The sequence below is a fragment of the Cydia pomonella genome, chromosome 3, assembly GCF_033807575.1.
Source record: "Cydia pomonella isolate Wapato2018A chromosome 3, ilCydPomo1, whole genome shotgun sequence".
NCBI lineage: Eukaryota > Metazoa > Arthropoda > Insecta > Lepidoptera > Tortricidae > Cydia > Cydia pomonella.
Window position 1 is genome coordinate 25225852 of NC_084705.1, and position 25135 is coordinate 25250986.

The 25135-nt window shown below is 37.6% G+C and overlaps 2 protein-coding genes across 2 annotated transcripts; one reads left to right on the forward strand and one right to left on the reverse strand.

Moving 5' to 3' along the window:
- Positions 1 to 11836: 11836 nt before the first annotated feature.
- Positions 11837 to 15414, forward strand: LOC133516390 (gloverin-like). The gene is made up of 5 exons (XM_061849296.1): positions 11837 to 12115; positions 12573 to 12669; positions 13888 to 14026; positions 14380 to 14565; positions 15078 to 15414. The coding sequence occupies exons 2-5, from the start codon at positions 12578 to 12580 to the stop codon at positions 15207 to 15209; spliced, it is 549 nt and encodes a 182-aa protein (XP_061705280.1). The 5' UTR covers positions 11837 to 12115; positions 12573 to 12577; the 3' UTR covers positions 15210 to 15414.
- Positions 15415 to 17572: 2158 nt separating this feature from the next.
- Positions 17573 to 21052, reverse strand: LOC133516392 (gloverin-like). Its single transcript, XM_061849297.1, has 5 exons — positions 20350 to 21052; positions 19765 to 19863; positions 19281 to 19434; positions 18705 to 18890; positions 17573 to 17842 (listed from the first exon to the last, which is right to left on the reverse strand). The coding sequence occupies exons 2-5, from the start codon at positions 19857 to 19859 to the stop codon at positions 17708 to 17710; spliced, it is 570 nt and encodes a 189-aa protein (XP_061705281.1). The 5' UTR covers positions 19860 to 19863; positions 20350 to 21052; the 3' UTR covers positions 17573 to 17707.
- Between the last annotated feature and the right edge of the window lie 4083 nt (positions 21053 to 25135).

A 25135-nucleotide genomic window follows, 5' to 3' on the forward strand; every position in this document is an offset into this window, starting at 1 on the left:
TATGTAGTTATTTAGATGTGTCCGAATTCAGAAGAGTGAAGTGGAAGATAAATCGTGGCTCGACGTTTAAGCTGGCCCTCACTGCACTGGTTACTGGAGCTACGTGTTTGCAGCCAGTGAGCTTCCTATTCCCATTGCCTACTAGCGTAGGCGGCTGTGCGCCTCTGACCAGGGGTGTATTTACCCTAGGGCCAACGGGGCCCGGTGCGGCAGGCTGAGAAAGGCGGCGCTGACCCCACATTTCCATAAGACGTCGTAAAAAAATGCTTTTGTGTTTATTACTTGGGGCGGCCCAGACCTACTAGTCTAGGGCGACCAATATTAAAATACACCTCTGCCTCTGACCTTCGAAATCTTTGAATACTAAAATAAGACACCTCGGGGTCCTATAGAAGCGGTGGCTTACAAAACCATGTTCCTTCTACTCTACTTTCAAATTCGTCGTAGAACGACTCTGACCTTGTGTTATATTCTAATCGATACCTGTATACCTACGTGCTTTATTCTGATTTAATTTCTTGTTCTGAAACCGTTATGGATTTGATTTATAAGCTGTCAACAGTGACATTTCTAATACAGAAATCTGGTAATAAAATCAGAATCGGGCTTGTGTCTATGATATATGAGGCCTCGGCCTCTTCAGCTTATGTCCAATTTGCACGATCAGACACGATGCACGATGTCTGTCTTCACCGAAAAGCGCTGGCAAATAAACTGATAATTTCATTATTTAAGTTCAGAATTCATGTTCGAATGCACAACCTTCGGGTTTGTTCCATCACCAATGCTTGGTTTCTTACTAAAATAAGTAGCTCTGTATTTTACGAAGTACCTCTGCTGCCTTGAATATCCAATAAGTACTTCAGTAAGTAATAGCTTATTATAGAATATGTATATCAAATTCTTAGTCTTTTAGAGTTAAGTTAAATATGATTATTCCAGAGATTGCATTTAAACTGGTTCATCTAAAACGCATCCTCGCCTATTGCAAGAACAGCCCTGAAACTGGGGCTTACAGTTGGAATGTGGGTCGCTCCTATTTGTTTCCACATAGTTTTTTCAAGCATTAGCGTACAGATCGAGGAACTTGCATTAACAAGTTTCTCCTTAGCTCTGAAATGGTTTCAACAATTCAAATTAGCTTATAGGTACAGTATAGACGTAGTAATCCTTTACCATCGTACCTATTTTCACGGAAACGCACGAACGTGTTATGATATTTCAGTCAGTCTCAGTACAAAAAGTACTGACGTTGACTGAAATAGCATGACAAATACGAAAGCTTTCGAGCAAATACGATGGCAAAGGATTATTGACTCCGTCTGCATTCTGGTATTTTCGTTTCTGAACTCTAGCAAATATGCACTGCAGCCACACATGCACCAACAAGCGCGAGTGAGATGCACGGCGAGTTGTGTCAAGTTCGTATCAATAGGCTTGCGAATGCATTTCGGTATGATTTTATTAGTTCTATTAGTAAGCTATTATGGCGTAGATGGAGGGATTCGCAGCAATCATGCGAAAGAGCGCAGCAATCATCGTGTCCCTGCTGGGTGGGGTCGGACATAATACTAATAGCATTCTGAATGTGATTGCAGAAAAATATGATTGCCCAATCGTTATCCACTGGATGGGACAAATCAAACAGCTTAGCCCCCCATTCAAGTATGTGTAAGTTTGAAAATGTAGGGTAACGGCGGCTATTAACGCGGGTATCAAAATCGACGTCTAATACCGCGGTGTTTACAAATACTCATTTTGCAAGCAAACAGATCTATTCCCTAAGAAATAAAGCATACACAAAACAAGCTCATTCATTGGTCTATCGTGTCCATTAGTGTGCATTTGTGTGAGTGTAACAAAAAACTCGCGATTCGTCAGTTTGTGCGACGGCGGCGCAAGAACCGGTTGTTCCATACAGACACGTGACACCACAGGTAAGTGCACTCCAATCTTACTTAGTGTTTTACGAAATAGTTATGGCAAATAAACTAGTGCAATGCCTTTTAAGAGGTTGTGTATTGTTTTCTACACGATTTTGAATTACTTTTAACTTAGTTTTTGACCGGGAAATACGTTTAAAATTGAAAATAAAATACAGCGGTGATAGGCGCCAATTATTTCTGTGGTAAGTAATTCCGTGGTATGCCACGGTAATAGAAAAAGTGGTAGTTTTGTTATTTACTCTTTAGTTTTGGTACAAATTATCAATTTTATAATTTCTTTTATTTACACGCTATTAAAGAGCTATTTCCGTGGTATGGAAAGTATTCAACTAACCCTTAATTTTTGACAAAAACTTCAGCACCGATTTCCTTGTTTCTATGGGAACCCTTAATCTGTCAACTTTTTTTTATTTTGAGTTAAAACCTAAAATTTACTTGCCAGTTATGTGATTTTGTCTTTACAAGAAGCTTGTAATATACGTGTTTGATTTGATTTGAAAAACCATCTGTGTTTTATTCTTTTTATGGGTCGGAATTAGGTTTAATTAAACTCCAAATTAAGCCTATTACCGATGGTATGATCAGATTACCCTCGGTAATAGAATGTATAGAAATCTATTACCGACCCAGAGAAATATCGAATGGGTCGGTAATAGGCTCTTAAAGAGTTATCTATTACCGAGTGACTATTTGGTATTGTATTGAAATATCGCATTTAGGGTACCGCAAGTACAGATTTCGTTGATAAAATTTAGACTTCAGTTATCATTATCAGATTTAAATTCTTCTGTTTTCTGATTCAGTTATTACTCTGACAAGGAAGGATACCCAACTGCCGGACAATTCCGATTAGATTTTTTTTTATATAATTTTATTTATACAGTAGTCCAAAATCTCAGACATGTTTTTTTTAGCTATAAGAATCAGCAATAAGAAAAGTACTGTGATTTGTTAATTATAAACGGGTAAATTATAACACATAATATGTGAGAGACTATTTAACTTAATTACCTTATCAAAAATATTAGAATTAAAAAATTTCATGTTTTTATATATAGTCGAAATTTTATGAGGTGGACGTTTACCATTTCACTGTGGTAAACTTTCACTCAGGTAGTAAACGTCCAGCTTATAAAATTTCGATTATAATTAATTTACGCTGTGCCTTATGAGAAAATGTTACTTACTTGTGTTTTTTTTGTGCAGCTAATTATGTCAGTAAGACACATTCTTATCAATCTTTATAGCATTTAAAAAATACTTTATTTAATAACAGGCAGGCCTATTTGTCATATACGTCCTTAGTAAAACTTTACTAACAATAATTTTTGTTGTTTTACATGTAAAACATTCAACTTATAAATTGTTATACAGGTACTCGTGGGTACTTGGTAAGTTAACTATTTAATAGTATTTGATTGTACCAAAGTGTAATAAAATTATAATCTCTTCGAATATATCTCTTATATTTAAACATACTCCTATAGTTTTATTTTTTATTTTTGTGTCATTATTAAACTTAATGATACAAAAATAATATACAGAACCCACGTCGTTATTATTGTTTTAACCCTCGGTATTAGGTTTCGAATTTTGAGTTTGGTTTCTATTAACGAGTGCAGAAAAATCATGCCAATTGTACCCTCAGTAATGAAAGCTCAATTCGCGATAATAGAATCACAGCCTGTCCCTTGCCACGGTAATAGAAGATTTGGTCATTTTGGCTTCAAAAAATATTTTAATACATATAATAAACCAAAATGAATCCAAAAACGTGTGAAACGGAAAGTTCATTAAATGCTCTGATGAAAAAAAAATATTCCTGGCTGTTAGACAGCATTGATACCCTTAATTTTAGGATCTCTTTTGAAAAGTTCCTTAACTACCACGGTAATAGGTGCCTTTACCCTATGTAAATATTGTAAACAAACAAAGCTTTTAAATCCATTTATAACTAACATCTGTGGAGTCTCAGTGCTTGGAAATAAAGAATTTATTATTTATTTTTGTTATAGATGATGATAACATCAAGAAAGTGTTCAAAATGGCTAACGTAATACGTTCAGCAGCAAATTAAATTGTCAAGCTGATAGTAATCGAGTTCCATGGACGCTTTGCCACATAATTTAGTCACCTGAAATGTAGTATCAAAAATAAAACTCTGTAGGTAGGTACCTACTTAAATGCAGTTACTAGCAGCAGATTGGTTTGATAGACTTTTTTCAAAATCCCTTTCAGTAACGAGAATAAAATCTGTATTTTTTAGACCGTAACTAAATAACGTAACGATTTTTACTCTATCTTTACATTTCCTGTAACGAACAACATTTTTGGAAACATGTAACAAAACATGGCAGAAAAAAGTTTTGCATTTCATCTCGTCGCAATATTCGCAAACATTGCTTTCGGCGCAACCTCTTTCAGAACCAAAAACTACGCAACTAAACAACAACAGTGCAATTACTTTTAGTTGGTGCCTGTTTGTGCTTGGTTTATCTCGAATACTTATCAGGTCCAGATCGGAAAATGGCATATAGCTTTCATACCTTACAGTTCCAAAAAGAAAACCTTATTCAGTATTTACGGAAATACTTGACGATGATACAAAAAGCCTAGTAAAACTAAACGATTTAATTTTTTTAATGGACCTCGCTTCATCTCGGCATATAAGAGATGAAGGTTGAAATGCTTCGAAAACAACTTTTTATTTGTGTTTCTTTCTATGATGCAAAGTGGCTTGCTTGCATCTTAAATTGAAACCATCAATTTAAGATGCAAGAATGCGTTGGAAAACATTTCAAACACATGTTCATCATCATATATTTAAGAGTAAGACTTTTGTCGGTGGAGCAACCCAAGCTCTACCTTCTCTTTGACAGCCCAATACGACACGACGTTGAGTTTTTACTTTATTTGATTCACGTACGCTCTCCTTGGTCTTTCCTTCCTCTTACTCTCTCTTCTATGATATGTTGTGTAACATATATCTTAAAGTAAATAGGTATGTGGTTTACGTTTGATCGTATATAAAGCCGCAGCCAAATATCCAAAGGTGACACGTGTATCCAATATCCTGCCGTCCTAAATGAACAGCCGCCTAGATCTGATTTAATCCCGGTTCATGCTAATAGGTTTGAACTAGAAGGCAATTCCAGTAAGACGTCTGGCAATTTCGGGGGTAGTTACATTAATACGAGCCGCTAGTCGCTTGCTAAATAAGTAACTAGCTTTTAATCGATTATTGCAAACAGTCAATTTTGGAATTTAACGATGTGTAATGTGCATATTTTTGGATATAAAATGTATATACGTAGATACCAGGGACGCAATATATATATATAGGCGAAGCTCTGAGTACATTTTTGACTTCAGTTATTAATGACAGTTATTCCTTTTCCATAAATAAGTATACCCCACCCACAAGCAATATTACCCAATACCCAATTTTCCGCTATTCTTCATAATTAACTATATCAAACTTGCGTCACGTTGTGTAAATCAGTATGGATACGATGGTTGCACTTTTATCGTCTATTGCTTCACTTTCGCACTTACATACCATTTGTTAGAACGCGAACTACCGAACCTATAGGTACTTGTATGAGGTATTTGTATCGCTATCATGGTTTACCGGTCCCCCGGGTGATTTTATAAAGCAGTCAGTCGGCTTGATGTGAATGAAGTGCTTCCTTCAGCTCACGCAAAGTACCTACCTCTTACGCACGAGATGTCGGCGGTCCCTTGACAATTTTTTGGATTCGAGCGTAACGTAGGAATGTCGATTTTTATTCTAGTATAGGAAGCAAATATTATCTGACGAACATATCGACGCAACTGTACTTACCTAGATAATTAGGACGATAATCAACTGTAGATGCATCTATAGCATAATTGTCAGCGACAGTTCTTGTCTAATGCCGTCACATGGTCGCCGTATTGATAGCTTCAGTAAGGGCAAAAGGCTATCTATCTTCTAGGAAATAGTTCGCAGAAAAACCAAATTACTTGATATCCAAGCGAATCATCATTAAGAGGAAATGTCCGGACTCGTACAAATTAACAGCCAGTGACCCACTAGGCTAGTTCTCTGTTCTGTTCTGTTTAATAAAACGTGGGGTAGAGTACTGTTTTTATATGCTCTGTCAATACTTTATGTAGTGAGATATATATATATGCATACAACTTCAATACTCAATCATTTACGTACACACCATTCAATCTATTTTATCAAAAACCACGTAAAAGCCGATTACATATGGAGAGAAATTATTCATCCGTATATTTCAGTAACAAATATGAAAACGATGTTACGAACTAAGAATAGAAGTTCCAAACCGCATCAATCCAATCCGAACAGCCGGAACATGCAAAGCTAGGCTTAAAATGTTTGGCGTTTCTGCATTTTCCGCTTTCCCCCCACATTTGAGCCGAACTCTCAATCCTTGGAAACCCATTGAAACAAACAAAATTCAACCTAGAATTTAACGTAATACGGTTGATGATTGATTAACTTGTTATATATCGGAGTCAGGGGTTGTAAATTCGGGCTACATCGGCCATAGTAATTAAGATTGCATGTCAGCCCTAAATTTAGATTTGGACCAAGTCTAATTTATGGCTGCGCTTATGTTCGGAGTTCGCTTAAGGTATTGGTTTGGGAATATACCTGATCAGGAACGCCCTGAGAATTTGAAACAGAATTCTTTCCAACAGACATGAAAGGCATGAAAGTTGATATACTGAGCCTCTTAGAGATCAGTACCCCTAGTGTAAATTTATTCGACAGCGAAACGTGACGTACGCGTTTGCGTGAAGTCTTATTTTGTATGGAATTTTGAGTTTCCGAAACGTCCCGATTGGCGCGCTGTTCCTAAACCCCATACAAAATGAGACTTAACCCAAACGCGTACGTCACGTTTCGCTGTCGAATAAATTTACACTAGGGGTACAGAAGACACAGTGAAAGAAATTATTGTTTGAAAATATAACTCTTTAGTAACATTTTTTTGAGGTACAACTTATTTTAATATGATGTGTATTTAGGAGTGCAGGCAGTTTGAAAATTGAATGTCGAGCGTTTTTATGATTAATAAAATTTTCGTGCTTGATTTTTATACAACTTTCAAAGAGCCTGTGGACGACCATATGTATACACCAGGATTCGAATATTATTTTATAATGAAGCCCAGTTCACGTGCGACTTTTTGCGAATTTAGTGGCTTTCATATTAATCTGATAATCGAGAAGTAAGTCTTTCAACAGCGACTCTCCAAACTAAAATCTCAGCTTATAGTGTGGTCAACAATAAAAAAACTACTACTACTACTACTACTACTACTACTTAATGGCGCAGCAACCCAAAATGAGTCTTGGCCTCCGACACGAGTACACACCAGTTGTCTCGATCCTGCGCCATCTTCCGCCAGTTGTCGGCCTGGAGATCGCGCAAGTCCGCTTCAACAGCATCGCCCCAGCGATATCTGGGACGTCCGATAGGCCTCCGCCCTACCGGGCGTCCCAGGTATGCCCTTTTAGCGCCGCGATCCTCCTCCATTCTCAAAACGTGGCCAAGCCAGCGGAGACGGTGAGCTTTTGTTTCGCCGACAATATTGGGTGTAGCCACAAGATCTTCAATCTCGACGTTTTTGCGGAGTCTAAGGCTGCCGAGTCTAACAAAAACAAACAGTTACATAAAAGTTGCATATCATCAGATCAGACAACCTTATGTATCCCACTGAGTCAAGTAAAAAAAAAACCTACATGCACGTCAGAAAACATGAATCTAAACAAACGCTATACAAAATCACTGAGGGCTCAAAATTTCATACCAAAAGTGCCTTAGGAAAAATTGGCCGTATACTTTTCAGGGTGATCCTATCGTAGAGAAAATTTGTACGCATTGTCAAAAACAGTAAAGAAAACAAAATGAAACAAAAAATGTTACATATCTATTACTACTATACTATACTACTTTACTTTACTATGACGTCTAGGCCACCAAAAAAAGAATTACTCGAATCGGACCTCGCAATTATCGGTGAACATACATTAACTCAGTTACAGTCAAAAGTCCCACAAAAGTGTGCAAACAGTTTTGTGGGACGTTGTATTTAATACTCTTATTAAGTCATTTTATTGAAATAAAATAAAAAACAATAACAATAAAGAAAACCGCAACCGAATACAGAACCGCCTTCTTCCTAGAATTTAAGTCTGTTGATAAACAAAAACAAGGTTAAACCACAATTAGCATGATAATTTTATAGAAGAGAAGGTTGATTAATTTTAAATGTCATCTAGTCATCTATCACAGAGCGATATAACAAAACTCAGTTGGGAGCGAGTAACAATAGGAAATGGCAATAAAACCCTTGATTCGGGCCATGATTTATTTTGACAGTTATTATAGACAGCTCTATGCGCGATAAAGCTCAAAATATTACTTTAGTAGCGTCTGCCCACGACATCGTTCGCGTAGAATTCGTTAGGCTATATTAGTATACAAACTTCATCCCTAATTTTATACTCCCACCCAAAAACAGTAGAATAGATTGGTATATGTAAAAGCTATGGGTGTTTTTTTGATAGTATCCCCATAATATAGATCTAATACTACGTTGGTGGCAAACAAGCATACGGCCCGCCTGATGGTAAGCAGTCTCCGTAGCCTATGTACGCCTGCAACTCCAGAGGAGTTACATGCGCGTTGCCGACCCTAAACCCCCCCCCCCCCCCCTCGTTGAGCTCTGGCAACCTTACTCACCGGCAGGAACACAACACTACAGCTACAGCAGTTGTTCCCAAAGTTGACTAGGCTCCGACACACCTAACAAAAACTGCCATTTTTGGGGCCCAACTCTTGGTCGTCTTAAAAAGGGGGTACTTATAAAATATTATTGGCAACCCTCAGATTTCCTAGTAGTTAAAGGGTCCACACAATTATCGCTTGCGACAAACCAATGGGTCACGACCCATAGTTTGTACATACACATAGTTACATGTAAGTAACGATAACGACGACGTTACTTACCTACAATGTGTACATTGTTTTAGCCAGTATACGCTAAAAGAGCAGTGCCGTAATTTAAGATCAGCTCAAGCTGATTTTGCGTCTGTAGATATGAAATTACTTCGTACATAAAATAAACTATTCATCGCTGGTTACACTTTTACAGATGTCAAAGTAATTTCCGTTACATTGCACACTTGTACTGGCCAAATTTTCGAATAAATAAGAAGCATAAACTGACCCTCGCTTACGTTTATGCATGCAGCGGCCATTCGGACTTAGCGGATTATCCGGATATAAGCTCAGTTTAACATCTGCGCGGTGAAGCTACGCAAAACGGGTGACGCAGTATAGCAACTCAACGGTTTACAGAAAAGGAACAAAGGCAATAGGCACGGTGGATCAACCCGTTGGACTTCATTTAATTCATCACTAAGATCCCAGTAAGCGACTCCTCATGATCACGAAAATTCAAGAAAGAGTGACAACATCTAATAAAACGGTTGTTTGCGGATAACGAGCGTGGAAGTGTGTGTGACCTATTGCTGCGTTCGACACTTGATTATGGTTTGCGGATCTGAAATGCATGGGAAGATCCGAGTATCCGGATCCAGATCCAGATAATTTCAAACATTTCGGATCCGGATTGCAAACCCTACTCGTGCTAAAATTGTTTTGTGTTTACACAGTTCTGAGGGCCTAGCCAAGATGACAATAGTACTCAAAAAATGTGTAGGGATGACAGAAGCTACGAATAAGGTAAGAAAATATACATTAAGTATTTAAGTTTCGATTGCCGTTTTCGATCAATAATTGTCATCTTGGCTGGCCCCCCTGAGGTTAGGTTCCTGGTTTTCGATTGGAAGGAATACAAAGTAATACCTACCTACATATTAAGTTTAACTACTGTAACGCGCTCCGTCCTGTGGCTTTCCGACGTCTGCTAATAGCACTACAGCCATAAATCGGACTCTGCGAAGTTTGTTAGCCATTTATAGCAAAACATACACAATTTTCATTAAATTTATTACCGTAATTGCTAAGGAAGTTTTTCAATTTCAGTCAGCTTACTTTTTTAGCCAACCACAATTCTAGGTGCTGTACACAGATCAAATAAAACATTCTGGACTCTGGTCCCGAAATGGATAACTCAAAATCAAACACCTCGTTTAATTATAAACAGTAGTATGTTTAATTAGGCTGAACTTGAACTCAATCATCTCCTCTTCCAAAAATAAAAGTCTTATGAAATCCACGATAGACAAACGTTAGCTGGTTATGGAAACTAAAAACGACATCTACCGGGAAATTTAGTAAACATATCTAATTAGGCGTTTTATACAAATTATTAAGTCTTACTCTAATTAACCACTGAATGTCGTCACCCTAGTTCTCAATTGTACTAATTACGGCGAAAATTACTACCATAGTACGCAAACAAAAGGTCTATATTACTGAACTAGGGTGACGCTGACGCTATTAGACCTTACCATGATATTGGTTATATCATAGTGATTACCATCATGTTTACCATTAATCAATGATCATCATCATCATATTGTTTAAGCCAACAACTGTGCTAACGATTAGTTAAACATGTAATAAAAGATAACCTAAAAACTGTTAATGATACCACGAGCGCGGTGAAGTCATAGAAGTCATACATATCCCTAGTGTGCATTTACATTAATCTGATCGCCAATTAGCATTGAAGTTATTGACTTATTTCACAGCTCCCTAATTAATTTCTATGTTATGATATCAGATAAGATGTAACTAGTATAAATTTCTTATTTGATAAAGAAATAGATGTATAGAATCATGTTTATAGTGGTTTTTTTTGTATTATATCTATATATAAGGTATATTATATCTGTATAAGGTAAGATAACATTGCCTGGTAATTCTGCGATTTTCTTGGTACGGTCACGTCTGAAAATATCGATACGAACAAAGTACCAAAAATATGTATACACTACTCTAATATATGGGCCATAAGGTCGTGTATACATAGTTTTGGCACTTCGATCGTGTTGATATTTTCAGACGTGACTATATTTAGGTGAAATGGATGATACTCACAAGGAAAGGTACCCAACTGTCCGGTTCCGATTTGATTTATATTTATATATATATCATAGAGAGTAGTCTAAAATACGTATAAAAAAACCTATTGGGAGAAATTGTCCTCCAAAGTACTAAAAAGTTACTAAATCTTCTAACTCCTATAGAAAGTGATGCTCAAGCAACTTGCTAGTTAATGGCTGGTTTGAGTATATGTTTAAAAGCAGCAAAAAATAATGAGCACGTGTTTTGTTATATCGGCTAAAACTAATTTTTTCCTAAAAAAATCGACATTCGAAGTTTTATAATATCTTATCGCTAAAGTTACACATAAAGACGGGTGTTTTTTTAGGAAAACTTGAGTTTAAGCAGATATAACAAAACACGCGTACATTATTCTTTCCTGTTCTCAAACATATACTCAAACAAGCCATTAACTAGCAAGTTGCTTGAGCATCACTTTCTATAGGAGTTAGAAGATTTAGTAACTTTTTAGTACTTTGGAGGACAATTTCTCCCGTTGAGTTTGGGCAGCTAAAAAAAATAAGCGCCCGTTATTTTAGAGTACTCTATAACATATATAAATATAAATCAAATCGGAACCGGACAGTGGGTACCTTGTCAGTATTAAGATGTCATTTGTTTTTCTAAAACAGGTAGGTATTTTTTATAGCAGAAAAGTATGCTTTGTATGACCCGCTAAAACCACAATAACGTTTGCTATTACGTAATAATGTTGTTATATATTCTATACTTTAGTGAAAAGAAGTAATCCTAATAAGTGTATGTACATTACATAAATAACTCATAAGTCTCATTACAAACATATGTATATACAAAGTAAAACGTCCTGATAACATGCCGCGCTACTTACGGGGATTATTTCTTATCACTAAAGTTCATTCAAACAGGGGAAGTACTTTAACAGGTCATGTTCATTTAGGTGCCTATATTATATTTTTCACGCATGTTAAGATGAATGCCAAAGGATTCCCCTTTGCATCTGGACTTGGTATAAATAGGTACGCATTTGAGACACTGGTATCATAAATCTACTTGTGTTCTTCGAAGTAACACTGAAGTCATATCAAATTTGGTGAGTAATATTAATTAGAATATATTTATTTTTTGTTGCCTACAGCTGCCTCTGACTAACTTACCCATTAAAGAATGGATCACACTAGACCGAGCCTGGGCCGGGCCGTAGCTTCCAGCGCTTCGTTTTTTAAAGCACCACGTGATCACCGATCAAACGTCATAGAAAATGACGTGTCGGACCCTCGGCCCGAGCACGGGGTGGTCTAGCCGTTATGGGAGTTGTATCAAAAGTCTTTTGTATAAGCCGCACAAACACGTGAAACTAAAATAAGCAACCGTTTTTCGGTTAATTAAGGTTCTTACCTGACGATCCTTACGATCCTTCGTACAGTTCATATCGATATGATATACGGAGAGTTTCTATCGAGTTTACTAACCAGTTTAAACTGATACGCCCTTGAAAGATCTAGACGTTAACCCTTAAATTATCTGTGAGTAAATTTCTGTAATTGCAGTAAACATGAAGATGCTGTGTATGTTCGCTGCTCTGATGGTGTGCGTGTTCGCACAGGAGTGGTACGAGGGCGATGAGCAAGCGTTCGTCGACAACAGGTGAGTTCAACGAATACTTACACAAACCGTTTTCTGTCCCTAAAACGATAGCGATAATTATTTAAAAATTTATCATTCACGTACTAGTGAGACTGGACAGACTTTAATATCACCATTTCAATCTATAGAGTATAGACCAACCTTATCCGCCACGTGACGTTTTTTCAGTATTTATGTTTATGTGGTGTGTATTCTATCTTTGCCTTTATCATGTTTAGCCCCAGTTCATAATAGTCTATTGATGTCTATTGCAATAAAACAATAGGGTATCCACCACACCTTTCAAACAGCCATACCATGTTACTAATTCAGTTCCCATTTTATTCTTACTTAACAAAATTAAACATACAGAGTACATTAGAAACCGCCCGGAGGCTTCGAATATTGGGTTACTGATAGGCGATGGATGTAGCTTCACTTCAAATCTGCCTTTTATTCAAATTATGCACCTACAAAGCCGTAATTCATATAAAATTCGATACCTAAAACAAGATTCGAATTTTATCCCACATTATATGACTATGAAAATCTACAACCACCTCCCAAACTCTATCAAAGATCTAGACAATGTAGGTCAATTTAAAAAAACAGCTGAAGCTGTTTTTAATTAATGGATGTTTTTATAATCTTAACGTATATTATGATAGATTCAAGAAATGAAAATATTACTGTGCTTTGTTTATGTAAGGAAATAATGTAATAATACAATCAAGTTATGATGCGTGAATGTATGTGTAATATTAATTTAATGAAATCTGCGAAATAATTGTAATTTAATCACCTACTTGTAGCCCTCTTATATTGCTGTGCCCTTACAGGGTGTCACATGTATACCTATATGTTCCATTCCATCCATGCTTGTAAGGTGATATGCAATAAACTATTCTATTCTATTCTATTCTATCCCTTCACGAATTTACGGCTTTTTTTTTTCAAACAAATGCTTACTACGCACTATATAAATATTCAGAGGTATACTTATTTCAATAATACCGATTAAATTATAAATACTGCTGTTACATCTAATTAGCAGATAAAACCGGAATTACCTAATTACAGGATAAATTGCAATTTACATAAATTGATACTATGATCGTCAATAAAATTATAGGGAGTAAGATCAATGAAATGTCAACTAACACTTTCACGTACGACATATTAGTGATACTCGTAGAGTTAGCATTAGAAAATATTGAACAGGTAATTTTATTATTATAGCGAGTACCAATACAGACTGGATCAGCTGAGAAAGCAGCGCGACAGGAGACCCAAGCGTGAGGTCAAGGGCTCTATTCCCGTCGGGGACAATGGGAAACTCATCGGAACCCTCGGGGATACGGCCAAGGGAGGACTATATGTGAGTACAATAAAACATCACATAACACATTACCATTACCAGCTAGGTACATAGATAGATATCTGCCATCATAGCACAATGTTCAAGTAGTTCAAGTTTAGAAGAACCAAAATTTGCAATTGTATTCACCTGAAAATCCAAGTGACAATGGCATTTTCACTTAGGTGAACGCCCTTGGACGATCATTAGAAAGTTCTAATCTATCTCTATCTCTGTCCTTCCATGTTACTAGTCAACAGTTTAAAAATTACCACGTGGCGCCCACCCGATTTAACATTTGAGTCGGCTAATCCGCATTTGACTTATCCTACACCCTTTGATTGAACAGTAATGTTATTGTGTTGTTTTACCAGGGCACCGGCGCCTACGAGCACACCCTCATCAACAACGACGGTGGGCGGCTAGCGGCGCAGGCGTACGGCACGCGCGTACTGAACCCCAACAAAGATTCCACATACTACGGCGGCAAGCTAGACTGGAGCGACTCCAACATGCACGCTTCTGCGGACGCCAGCCGGCGGATCGGAGGGCGCGCTAGAGTGAGTACTGTCTAATGACCAACGAGCTTTATTCAGAAATCGAGATTCGACCTACTACGACAGCAAGCTCGACTGGACCCTGGACTAACTCCGACATACATACTTCTGAGGACGCGAGGCAGCGTATCGGCGGGCGCGCTAGAGAGTGAGTAATGCCTCATTCCTTTGAAAGTCTACAGACGTAAAGGCACGCACGTCTTCAACCCAACTAGGAAGCTGAACTATGGAAGCTGAGCTTATGTCTGATGACTGAGAGTGTCTGAGTAGAGTGAGTAACTGTCGAGGAAGCAAAATAATCTACGACAGTTTTAGGGCGAGCTCATTGCTCATCGCTAACCGCAACAGAACCGATGACTACACCCAGAACACAAACAAGGTAGGACTAGGTTACAACTGCTATTTAGATACACGAGGTAAATTACAAAACCAAATAGTAATTTATTAAGGTAAAGTCGCGAATTCTTCATGTTAGTTGTACTTCATTTATAGCTTACTAGATTTTTTGTCTCCAGGTGGATTTGGAAGCCGGTGGTAGATGGGAGCCTTTCAAGAACGCAGATCTGACGGCCGGAGGCTACTACAGCCATCGCGAGGGCAGGCCGTCAGACTACGGTGGCCGTGCTAATTTTAACTATCGTTTCTAGATTGTCCCTAGGTCATATTTTATTGAAGAACTTAGGTCAAACTTATCATCATAAACCAAATTGTGCGAGGGACATATTTGCATTTCAGGCAAAATCCTCTTATTTTAAATAAATATCTGTGATGGTACTTTAATGTGTATTTCAATAATTCATATTGTTAAGTACGTTTACATTATTATTAAAAATATATTTATTACAAAAAGCACTTTATTTTGTTTTATTTATGTTTTGAAATTCGTGGGTAGCAGCACTGGCGCTGACACATCGCCACATTCAGTGGTAAAAAATCTGTCTTTTATAGATATTCTTAACCTTTACACACATAAACACACAGAGTCGTAGACGGTATACCACATGCAGGCTATTTCGTTAAGGCGCCATGAGTTCAGGTAGGGCCGTTAAGCACTGAGCGAACAGCCGTGCGCGCCGGGATCACCCATGTTTTTTTATTGAATAAGTATTTTTTAAGAAAAAGTAATCAATGAGTTTGATTAAAAATAGGATTGCGCGTAAGAGGGAGGCCTTTGCCCAGCAGTGGGACAATATAGGCTCATAATAAAAAAATAATTTCAAATTTACCTATACCTTTTGTGCAAAAATTGTTACAACAATTTAACAACCTTTGCTCTCCCTTTTTTTCTACCAATTTTAAGAAACTTTTACCTATTTTTACCAAAGGGCTATAATCTTCCAAAAACTGGATTGACGAAAATTATGTATTTAATCATAGAACTTGTTGTTTAAATTTTCGGACTTTACCCTAAAGGCACGGGTATTACTGGTTAGACTAGAGTAAATTTTAATTTAATTAACCTTCTAACATTACCTTTCACACAACCCGCAAGCCTTCCTGAATTTACTGTGGGCTAATTTGTGTTAGAATGTCCAAGTCATACTCATAACCCCTAGAGTGGCATTGTCTGACACCCGGTCTCTGCCACGTAAGATATATTAAAAAAAATGGTCGTGCCATTTCTCCTACCGTTCAACCGGAGGCGCTGCCACCCGAAGGGTTAAGTAATTTGTTCATAAAACCAATGTACACAAAAATATACCTCTACCCATTTATTCATAGTAGCCCCAATATATCTATTCTATACATAAAATCTTGAATTACATAATATATATAGTACACCAAGGTATTACTATAACTAACTTAAACGTAGAATAGGCCCTTGAGGCATCGTACCAAGGATGCTGGCGGCATTTGCTCGTTGTATCGCAATACCGATACGTTGTGCGAGGAAGCCGCCAGCTCTTCGGTCACCAGTTACATCAACCATCTATATATATATATATATATATATGTATAGGATATCCTTTACCATATCATATTATTATAAACATAATTAGACCCACCACCTAACTGAAATAGTTTTTAAACGTTATACTTCGGGCTCAAATATTCCTCAGGCAGTTTTATTTAACAAACAATTTACTTATTTTTTTACAGTACAGCGGTGTCATGCACACAAATTCGAGCCAACCGTGCAGTCTAACGCCACAACGCGATTGGTTGATGAGTTCACATCACGCGCACGATTGGTCGCAACTAGTTGCGTTAAACTGCACGATTGGCTTGAATTCGTGAGAGACACCTCTGAACTAGTACCATTCTTACGAGTAATAGTGCCCGTAAGGCCCGTCCTTAGATAGCCTGCCATAATAGTAGACTCATGTGCACTTCGTTATATGTAATTAGCCCAAACACGACCAAGATACGTTGCTTTATGGAGTTCCGTTGTCCATTTTTAGGGTTCCGTACCCAAAGGGTCAAACGGGACCCTATTACTGAGACTTCGCTGTCTGTCCGCCCGTCCGTCCGTCCGTCTGCCACCAGGCTGTATCTCATGAACCGTGATGGCTAGACCGTTGAAATTTTCACAAATGATGTATTATTTCTGTTGCTGCTATACCAATAAATACTAAAAACAGAATAAACTAAATATTTAAGGGGGGCTCCCATACAACAAACATATTTTTTTGCCGTTTTTATAAATAATGGTAAGGAACCCTTCGCGCGAGTCTGACTTGGCCGGATTTATGGTATTCATGATCAGCTCTACTTTATTCATTTCCACTCCAGTTAGCGGCTTGACTTACAGTGACGACTGAAGACTTGAACAGTTACAAGTCGGGTAGAATTATGATGATGATTAATTATGCTGCAATAAAAGTTATTTTTCTAAGTTCTGTCTTTTGTTAAACTTAGTTAAGTTCTTTTTTAGATATAATTATTCAATATTCGATCACTACAATTAATTAATATTCTACGACATTTGCTGGCATATGGCAAAAAAAATTGACATTGAGATCTGTATATTTAGTACACAAAGAAAAGATACTACCTAAGTATTTAATAACGCAGGTTAGGCTCCAAATAAGAGTAAGAATAAGAATACAAAAGTTTATTTCAATATAAGAAATATAAAAATCTTTGATAAATGTATAAGCCTGGAAGGATAAAAACCCCAGGTGTGCATGACAATGAGATCAAATCACCAGCCGTTATAACGGAAATTGACGAGGCCACCGTAATCGGAAGGCCTGCCCTCCCTCTTGCTGTAGAATCCTCCGGCTGTCACCTCGGAGTTCTTGAAGGGCTCCCATCTGCCGCCGGCTTCCACGTCCATCTGCAGACAAAACATGAGTTAGATGGGATATTAAGTCTAGTGTGGTGTAGTGAATCATATTGAGTAGCTTGTTTTATAACATGGAATGGAATAGACAAGCAGTATGACTGCTGCCTACTTTTTGCCGTAGTATATAGGTATTTATACTTCGATGAAATATTAGCATAATAGCACGGGCCTGGTAGATTGTTAACCAAGGGATGAAGGGCACTCATCTCGGTCTAGATAGTTTCCGTACTGCATCCGAGACTGCAATGGTGCCTTTCACCCGAGTAATACTAATCTACTACACTAGTTCATAAGTTAAACCAAATAAACTATTTTGTATTTTTTTTTATATTTTAAACACTCAACTCTTCATTTCGAATACGAGGACAGTAAAATACATATGTATTTAAAAAACATGACTATGTACAAACTTTTATAGTATTTCTTGAGGGATATTTTAGTTACAGGTAGCAGTTTAGGTAATAGTGAAAGAGATAGATGAAAATTGTATAATAAATCCCTGTAAATCCAAATATTAATTGTTTATCGTAAATAAATTTAACTAAACGTACCAGGAAAGTCAAATGCTCTAGTGCAGAAACGTGTCACTTTCTGCATACTTTTTAGACAATGACCCACTTTCAGAGCATGAGAAATGAAAAGTAATGTTACTGCGGGCACTAGGCGAAAGAAAATACAGAATTTGCTCAGCTTGACAGTACCCGCTCTAACATACCTTCCGCTCGCTGTTACCTTCAAAAACGTGATGCATGTTAGAATAACTTTAGTTCAACTCCTTCCCGCTTTAAGTACAGTCGAAATTAGGTTTAAGCATACACGTGTCGTAGGTAAGTCTCTTAAGACCTATACTTACTCTAGCGCGCCCGCCGAGCCGCTGTCTCGCGTCCACTGAAGCGTGCATGTTGGAGTCGCTCCAGTCCAGCTTGCCTCCGTAGTAGGTGGAGTCACGGTTCGGGTTCAACACGCGCGTGCTGTATGCCTGCCCCGCCAGCCGCCCGCCGTCGCCGTTGGTGAAGGTGTGCTCATAGGCGCCGGTGCCCTATACACACCGTCGTTCTATGTGAAAGTGCTCTTTCATACTGATCCAGTAGGGCTAAGATAGTCGGCTCTTTATCATTTGTCACCATGCCTGTCACGTTCTAACAAGTATGTAAAGCGCGAAAGTGACGGGCATTGACAACTGATAAAAATGGAGCCATGATGCCACCGCAGTATATACGATTACTTATAAATTTTATCTCCCATTTCATCTTAGGGGCGATTCTCGGAATAAGAAGTAGGTATCTTGTAATATCCTAATTCAGGTTTTAAGCTGTTAAAATTCAGGTTTAAGCTGTTAAAGCATTTATGCTTAGTCATTTTTGTGTGACTGATGAACAAAGGATATGGTAGGCTAGATCGTCATGTCATGTCGTCATGGTGTACTTACATAGAGCCCTCCCTTGGCGGTGTCCCCGAGGGTGCCTATAAGTTTCCCGTTGTTTCCAACCGGGTAAGAACCCGTAACTTCACGCTTATTTCTCCTTTCCTGCTGTTCACGCTCTAGCTCCCGCCTTTTCTGAGCAAGTCTATAGTAGTAATCGCTACAAAAAATAATAAATGTTATAGGGCATTATTTCACAAATTGACTAAGTCCCACAGTAAGCTCAATAAGGCTTGTGTTGAGGGTACTTATAAGACAACGATATATATAATTTGGGGGTATTATTTATTTATTATTTTAAACTTTATTGCACAATAAAAATAAGTACAAATGGCGGACTTAATGCCTTAAGGCACTTAATGGCTTAGGGTACTTTTTTTCTAAGCAAAAAAGTTTAATTAAAAAAAATAAGCAAGCGAATGGATAAGACTTCTGTGTGATAATCAGGTGATAATCAATCCAGCAACTAAAAATTGTCTAGTATACTTACAATCTATCCGACAAAAATTTTGGTTCCTCTGTGCCATACCACGCCTGGATGAAAACGCAGGAAAGCAGAACGACGAATACACACAACAGGTTCATTTTTCAGGAATCACAGAAATAAATTATTACGTTAATTATACATATATAATCAACTTTGTAGCGTTGTTCCTGCTATTTGTTTTGGCTTCTAAGGAAAACCCGGGATCCTGGCAACCTCTTCCCAAGGATTAGCGCAGGCACTAGCTATCACAAAAATGACTGCCATCTAAGTTTTTTTTATGATATTGGAGGCAAACGAGTAGACGAATCAGCTGATGGTAAGCATTTACCGTCACTTAGACTCCAGCAACACCTTCCAACCTAGATGGCAACTAGGCCTTATTATTGGGATAAGTCGGTTTTCCTAACGCTGTTTTCCGTTAAACGACATTGTATATAATAATATAATACTTCGCACCCGCAAGTTCCGGTCTGATTAAAAGATCAGAAAATGTAATTACTAATGGCTAGAAATATCACTAGGTTTAATATTAAATTATGTACATGTATATATATATATATATAACTTACTAGACTTATTTTTAAGTACCTTGTCTGTAAAAACTGTAAACACTGTGGTGAAGAACAGAAAATACTTAAATAACGTTATTCTCTCCTGGACCCCTTTATATAGCAGACCTGCGTGCTTAGCCAACGTTCCAGTCGTTAACGCTCCGTAGCGTAGCGTAGTCACCTCTCTCTATCACTCTTCCTTATTAGTGAAACAGTGACAGTTGCGGTTAGTTCGCTACGGAGCGTAAGCGATTGGCATCTTAGCTACGCACCCTGATAGCTCAGGGGATTCCTTTTGCATTTATCTTAACATGTCTTAGGTACTTAAATATATGTATGTAGGTACAATAAAATAAATGTCTACATAACCTAAGTCTATATAAGCTCCTTTTCTATAAGATTCACATTTTTACGAGACACTTCCACATTCTAGTTTTTTTTTTCAGACTTAACAAGCTTATAAACGCTTAATAGGGATTGTTTATGGTATTGAATTAAAAAGGATATAGGTATGTAACGGATGTTTTCGTGGAATCCTAATTAATTTTTGTTTATAAATAAAGCCAGTTGTACCTTACAATTCTTTAAGACAACAGTTAACAATGCCCCACGTGTCTTAAAGTTTGTCGTGGTACTTGAGGTTGCTAATAACTGGATAATACTGCAGGGCTAAGATGGTCGGATTTTTATCATTGGTAACCATGCCTATCACGTTGTAACAAGTATGATAGTGTGAAAAAAGCGCATAACATGACAAGTGATAAAAATGCGACCATGATACCGCCGTTGAACGACATTTTTTGGTTTAGTTTCCCAATAAATATAATACGTTCAGCGAGCTGCCAAATTGCATGTACACAATATGAATGAATTTATTTATATAGTGGCCATGCAATTTTGCAGCTTGGTGTACCTGCCTAAAATTGGGGTCTCGAGTATGTTTTAGAATTCGCATCTTATTCCATTAAGACGTAAAATGTTTTCTTTTTCATGGACAGACGTACTCGTACCTACCGGACTTCTTTCTTGTGCGGACAGTGATAATATATGTTAAATTCTTATTTTACGCACTTTTTAATTCGTACGTAAGTGTGACAAGGAGGCAACACATCGAACGTGGTTCACGGTAGGCCTACCGTGAACCACGTTCACTCAGAAGTGAATTTCATAGTGGGCCAGTGCCGTTGAATTTAAAACCAGATCTCACTGTCAGATGGAACGGGTATGCGAGCGGGCATTCCAGAAGAGGCAATCATTAAGATCGAATATCGTTACGTAGCTAAAAGTGTTATAAAAAATATACGTTTAAACTACCACGAGTGTTTGTCATCCTCATTGCTAGGACGCCCCTCTCTTACACTAGGTACATAATAACAATAAGAAATTGAAATAAAGACATTAACCTACAGCAATAAAATAAACGTTATAATCAATCTTAAAATAGAACATTGAAGCACCGGGTTCTTCCCCTTCTGTTGTTCTTACGCCAACGAATTTTCGTGATAAGGTATAATTCCCGCTTTAATTGCAGAAGTTATCGTTTTCCTTTCCCTTTGTCTTTTTATATTCAAAAGAATTCGTTGACATTAAGGTTTTTTGTTTAATACTAATGGAAAACGGATTCAATGCAATGATCAAATTTCATTAAAATAAAATCTTCATCATCTTCCTAGCGTTGTCCCGGCTTTTTGCCATGGCTGGCTATGAGTGCCTGGACCCAGAGAGGAAACTAGACCTTACTACGATTATTTCGTATTGGAGCAGCCGAACTGGTAACGTAAGTATAAACTATAACCAGCCTCCCTACTACATACTCCCTGCTCCCTGTACTCTATTATAGTTTGTGTCATCCACGATGACGCGCAGCTCTATCAAATCTAATCTTTAATAACATGAAAATATGAGTCAAGGCAAGTGTCTTCGTGAATGACACGATCTATACTATTGAAGCGTTCGTGTTAGTGTGTAAGATTGCCACCAACAATCATCCGTCTTAAAAGCACTGAATAATATCCAGAATTAAATTAGTAATTTATGAAGCACCTTTCAAAAAAGTTTTTTCTTATCGCTAAGCTACTTAAAACACGAAGTCGATTACGAAGTAAGTAGTTCAGTTAGGATTAATCGATATACATAGTACATTTATATAGTAACAATTCTGATCAACGGTGTTTGTGCGATCCACCACTGGTACCCAACATTTGTGTTTAATTTCCGGCGAAGGGTATGTGTGCCGGATGTGAACGTCGAACGGGGTCAGGCCCTTGCGTACGTATTTATTGAAGCCCAGAGTTGGTACAGGTATAGGATTTACACATATATTTCATTACGTATTGCATGCTAGCTTGAGACGGTCCTCAAACATATATTACTAAAGTGCCTATAACTAAACCTAAACCTCTCTGCTTTACCTATCTACAGCGATCGTTTTCATTCACAAAACAAAAAAACACCCACTTTCTACATTTAACCGTTTTGGCAAGAACCCTTGTAAACCAGTACCTTTTGGAAAATTATACTTCACTTCGTTATAAATCGAAGTTTTATTTGAGTCGTCGAGACCCTGACGTGCACGGCGGCTACATATGGTCCTTCGAGCCGGATACTAGCCGAGCCCGACGGCTGCGTTTAGCTACTGCATTGGGAATATTTTTATATAATAATAAGTTGCATTCGCAACATATAGTATAAAGTGTAGATAAAACGAAATCGACAGGTGCATAAAAAATAATTTAAATGTCTATACTATTAAGAATAATTTAATTAGAAATAGTTAATTTTCACCACAACAGCTAAAGGCCCTCTTGATTGTTCAAAAACTGATGAGAAAGTTGCATTTTATCCACACGTGTGGCAAGGTAGTTTATCAAATGCAAATTTTGAGTTGTTTCCTTATGTTGGCTGGTAGACTATTAAATTATGATTTTGAGTAATAAATGTGCAATAACACTCATTTTGAATTAATTATGCTAAAATAATACATAGAGGTTTTAGTGTTTTGGCATTTAACTCTATAATGAAGGTAAGTAACTAAAAGTTTTTTCAATTAGCAATTAATATAGCTTTGGTTTTAGTGTTTTGTCATTTAAATCTTTAAGGAGGTAGCTAGTTTGTTAAAAAGCATAACCTACTTTTGCAGACAGTTTTTACTGTAAAGTGCTGTACCGTTATTATACAAGCCTATTGGGTCTCTACGAGAACACTGGTTCAGGCCACATGCCTTTTTGAACAGATGTTTATTTTAGCCTAGTAACCTCTATCTATAGTGCGAAACGCTGGCCGATTCGCATCTCTTTGACTTTTTGACTGTGACAGCTTTCGGAGCCGCAAACCTCGGCCAATGGTCTTATATATTGTATGGACTGACGTTTATCTGACATGATTATGAATACGTTATGTACTTGTACAAATTGTACTATTTGTACAAATACATACCGTCCCCCCCCCCCCCCGCAAAATAGGCGTCTGCAGTTGCTAAATGCTCTAAGGTCACAGCGGAGTAACAAAAGGTGTGATGGTAGATGGAAGATAGTAGTAAAGATTATTTATGTCAAGGTGTTTGGGCAGAAGAAGCCTTGGCAGACTTATATATTCCTGAAATGGGGGTTAATATCTACCGGCTGGAATTGGTTTCATGGTGGTATCAGATGGGTGTATCTAGGGGTACCGATGTGACCATGCTTACATTATCTCGTCTGTCAAGTTGTGTCGGCAGGAAAAGCCTTGGCAGACTTATATATTCCTGAAATGGGGGTTCATACCTACCGAGTGGAATTGGTTTCATGGTGGTATCAGATGGATATATTTAGGGGTACTGATGGTGACCTCTTGCTTACATAATGTCGTCTGTCTAGGTGTTTCGGCAGGCAAACATTAACTGCTGTTGGTGCCGACGATCTAAAGTGGTAGCTGACCTAACCCAGGCCACTTTAAAAAGTTTATGAATACCCTATTCCAAGTGACTACCGTAGAGATAAGGATCTTACACCTGGGATTAAATTTTTTAAACAATGAATAGAATCAGGCGTTACTTTGCGGAAATCCATATTAATTAAAACAAAAAATATTACTTTGCAAATCCGCGAAAAGATAATGTCAATCAGTGCTAACCCGTTATACTTATTTGCGTATTTTACATGCAATTAATGTTCCCACGCTCCCACCGCAAAATAAATTCGCAAATAAATATAACAACCCTCCACCGGAAGTACAAAACTCGACACGTGTTTAGCCTCTCTACGAGGCATCCTCAGGAAATGTTGACGGTCCGAAGTCCGACGACTGAATAACGTTATCTTTTCGCGGATTAGCAACGTAATATTTTTGATTTTAATCAATATGGAACAAAACAAATCTGTAAAATAACAAAATACGTAGATGTAAGGGGTCATTATCCAGACAAAAATCTCGATATCACGATTCAGAAAGGGTATAGCAGGATAACCTAAGAAAAATTGCCCCCAGCGTTTCTGAGTCGAAACTATATTCAAACGATGCCTTTGGAGGAGGTAATACCCTGCACAAAGTTTCATCCCTCTGTTACCCCCCTGGGGTGATAAACACCCGATTAACTCCAAAACTGTTTTATTTTATTTTTTTCTAAACTATGAAAGTGACGAATTTCAAATTTTGTACAATCATTAATGAGACTAAAGGCTATATTTAAAAAAAAAGACACTCCTAACCAATTAATTGTTCCAAAAAAAATTTATCACTCTGTATAGGTAACAAGTTTGGCTCTTAGTACACACACACACGATTTTTCTTCCAAATATGAACCGATTTATATTCTACATCATACAAAAGTTTTATCGACCTAGCCC